Below are 2,159 nucleotides of genomic sequence, written 5' to 3'. Positions count from 1 at the left end.
ATTCTCCTTGTTGGACCCCTTTGTGTTGTTTGACGGGTTTGCCAAGATCTGCTCCGTTGTCTACTATCAAGTTGTTCGGCTTCATTATGGCCTTGATCGCATTCAGGAGTTTTCCTCTCAGTTTGAATTTATTGCCTACGGTCTCGAGGAGCTTTTTCCTGTTGACATTGTCAAATGCGGCTCTAAAATCTACGAACACCGCAAGCGTGGGTTCTCTATTCGACTCGACGAACTCAATGAGTCCCTGCAGGGCCTCCTCGCATCATCTGTGAGGAAGGAAACCGTGCTGATTCTCCGAGATCTGCGGTAGACACTGTGTGGTCACTCGGTCTGCGAGCACGCCTGTGAAAGTTTTGTACAAGTGCGACGTCAGGTTAATGCATCTATAGCTGCTGATATCTTCCGGCGACCCTTTACCCTTGTAAAGCGGTTTTACGTGTGCCGATCTCCATTCTTGCGGTATTCTGCCGCTGTCGAGAATCTTGTTGAACATACGGGACACGATAGGCACGAGTATTGTGTTGTCTTTGAAGATCTCGGCTGCTACACTGTCCGGGCCAACTGCCTTGCCTCTCTTCATCCTCTTGAGTCTTCCCGTGATCTCTTCATTGGTGATGTACTCGTTATACCACTCTCCACTTTGATCCGGGTGTCCGTCGTCGAGGCTGGGTTCCCCCGTATCCCCAGTCGCGGCGTAGAAGTCTTCGTAGTATTTCTCGAAGGAGCACAGATCAATCCTTGGCACTCCTGTCGGTTTCTTCTTCGGAAGCATGAGCCACGGCTTGCACCTGCTCATCTGCACTTTGTCTTCGAAGATCCTCGCTTCGTATCTCATTCTCTTCTCATTCGTGGTGGTTTTGTACCGCCTCCTGAGTTGTCGATACTCTTCTGTTCCAATTTTGCTGATGGCTTGTGACTTCAGCTCCCGACACTCTTTGTCGTACCATACTTTGTTCTTCCTCGTTCTCGGAATTCTTTCTCGAGCTGACTTTTTAATGATTTCATGTAGCTGCTTGTATATATCTTCTAGTGAGCGGTCCTCTGTTTCTTTCATCATCGGCAGCGCTTTTTCCAGTTCAATGGAGGATATGCGTCTTATCGCAGCCGAGGGCCTCTTGCTCCCTGTCTTGATTAGGGAATTCGATTGTTGTATCGTTACTGTGATCCTCTGATGCTTTCTCTCCACTGTGGCTTGGGTAATCATCTTCACTTTTGGGGCAATGTTGTCGGACGCGAATATCAAGTCTATAGCGCTGCGACCGTTATGTGCGATGTATGTCATTTCTTGGGGATCATTCATCAATCGGAGGTTGAGGTGGCCAAGGGCCTCGCTGAGATCTACACCTCGCTGCTCTCTCCCATCAATCCTGCAGTTGAAATCTCCGTACATTACTATTGAGGTTGTGCTTTGATTCATGATGAGTTCATGTACCTCGAGGATGATTTCCGCGACTGGCGTGTTCGGACTGAAGTACGCTGTTGCGTATGTCGTATCACCGATCTCCACACCAATTATATGATCACTTTTGAACATAACTTTCGATTGTGCAAACCGTGGTCCGACGAATATTGCCAATCCTCCACTTGGCCTCCCTTCTGTTTTCTTGGCTTCTGAAAAGTATCCTTTGTATTTGGGCACTATGAGTTCCTTGGGCTCGTGTGTCAGGAAGGTCTCTGTGAGCATTATTATTTCTTATGAGCTGAATTCTATGTAGTTCGATTTTCTTATGAGACCTTGAAGACCTTCAACGTTCCTTGTGCTGAGAGACAGTTGTACCTCGTTCGATGATTCAGGCGGGGCGGTTCGTCGTGGGTTTCGAAACCGCGTTCGAGAGTCTGTACGACCCGATTTTTGGTATATTTCTCTGAGGGACGTTTGAGTCCAAGAACTCCCTCTAACGCGGAGTCATATGCCGGATTCAACAAGTACTGCAGCCGAGAGGATGCGGCCGTTCTCCTTTTCAGAATCTCCCTCTTTAGAGCATAATGGAGAGCGTTCGAAATATCTGTTCCGATGTGCTGCAAGTTTTGCATGAGCACCAGGAGGATGCGGTCAGAGTGAAGTAAGGTGGCTTGAGCTGGGCAGAGACAAATAATAGCGGTCTTGAAGGGCCTAAGCACATCGAGAAAGTCTTGCAGATGATTTATCTTTCGTTTAC

The 2,159-nt window shown here is 48.0% G+C and overlaps 1 protein-coding gene across 1 annotated transcript; it reads right to left on the bottom strand.

Annotated features, from left to right (window-relative positions):
* Nucleotides 1-262: 262 nt before the first annotated feature.
* Nucleotides 263-1,684, bottom strand: LOC108865137 (uncharacterized). Its single transcript, XM_018641841.1, has one exon. It carries the CDS (start codon nucleotides 1,682-1,684, stop codon nucleotides 263-265), a length of 1,422 nt encoding a protein of 473 aa, XP_018497357.1.
* Nucleotides 1,685-2,159: the final 475 nt, after the last annotated feature.

Source organism: Galendromus occidentalis, unplaced genomic scaffold (assembly GCF_000255335.2).
Source record: "Galendromus occidentalis unplaced genomic scaffold, Mocc_1.1 scf7180000076334, whole genome shotgun sequence".
Lineage (NCBI taxonomy): Eukaryota > Metazoa > Arthropoda > Arachnida > Mesostigmata > Phytoseiidae > Galendromus > Galendromus occidentalis.
The sequence above is the reverse complement of the archived record's forward strand: the minus strand, read 5'-3'. Positions and strand labels throughout refer to the sequence as shown.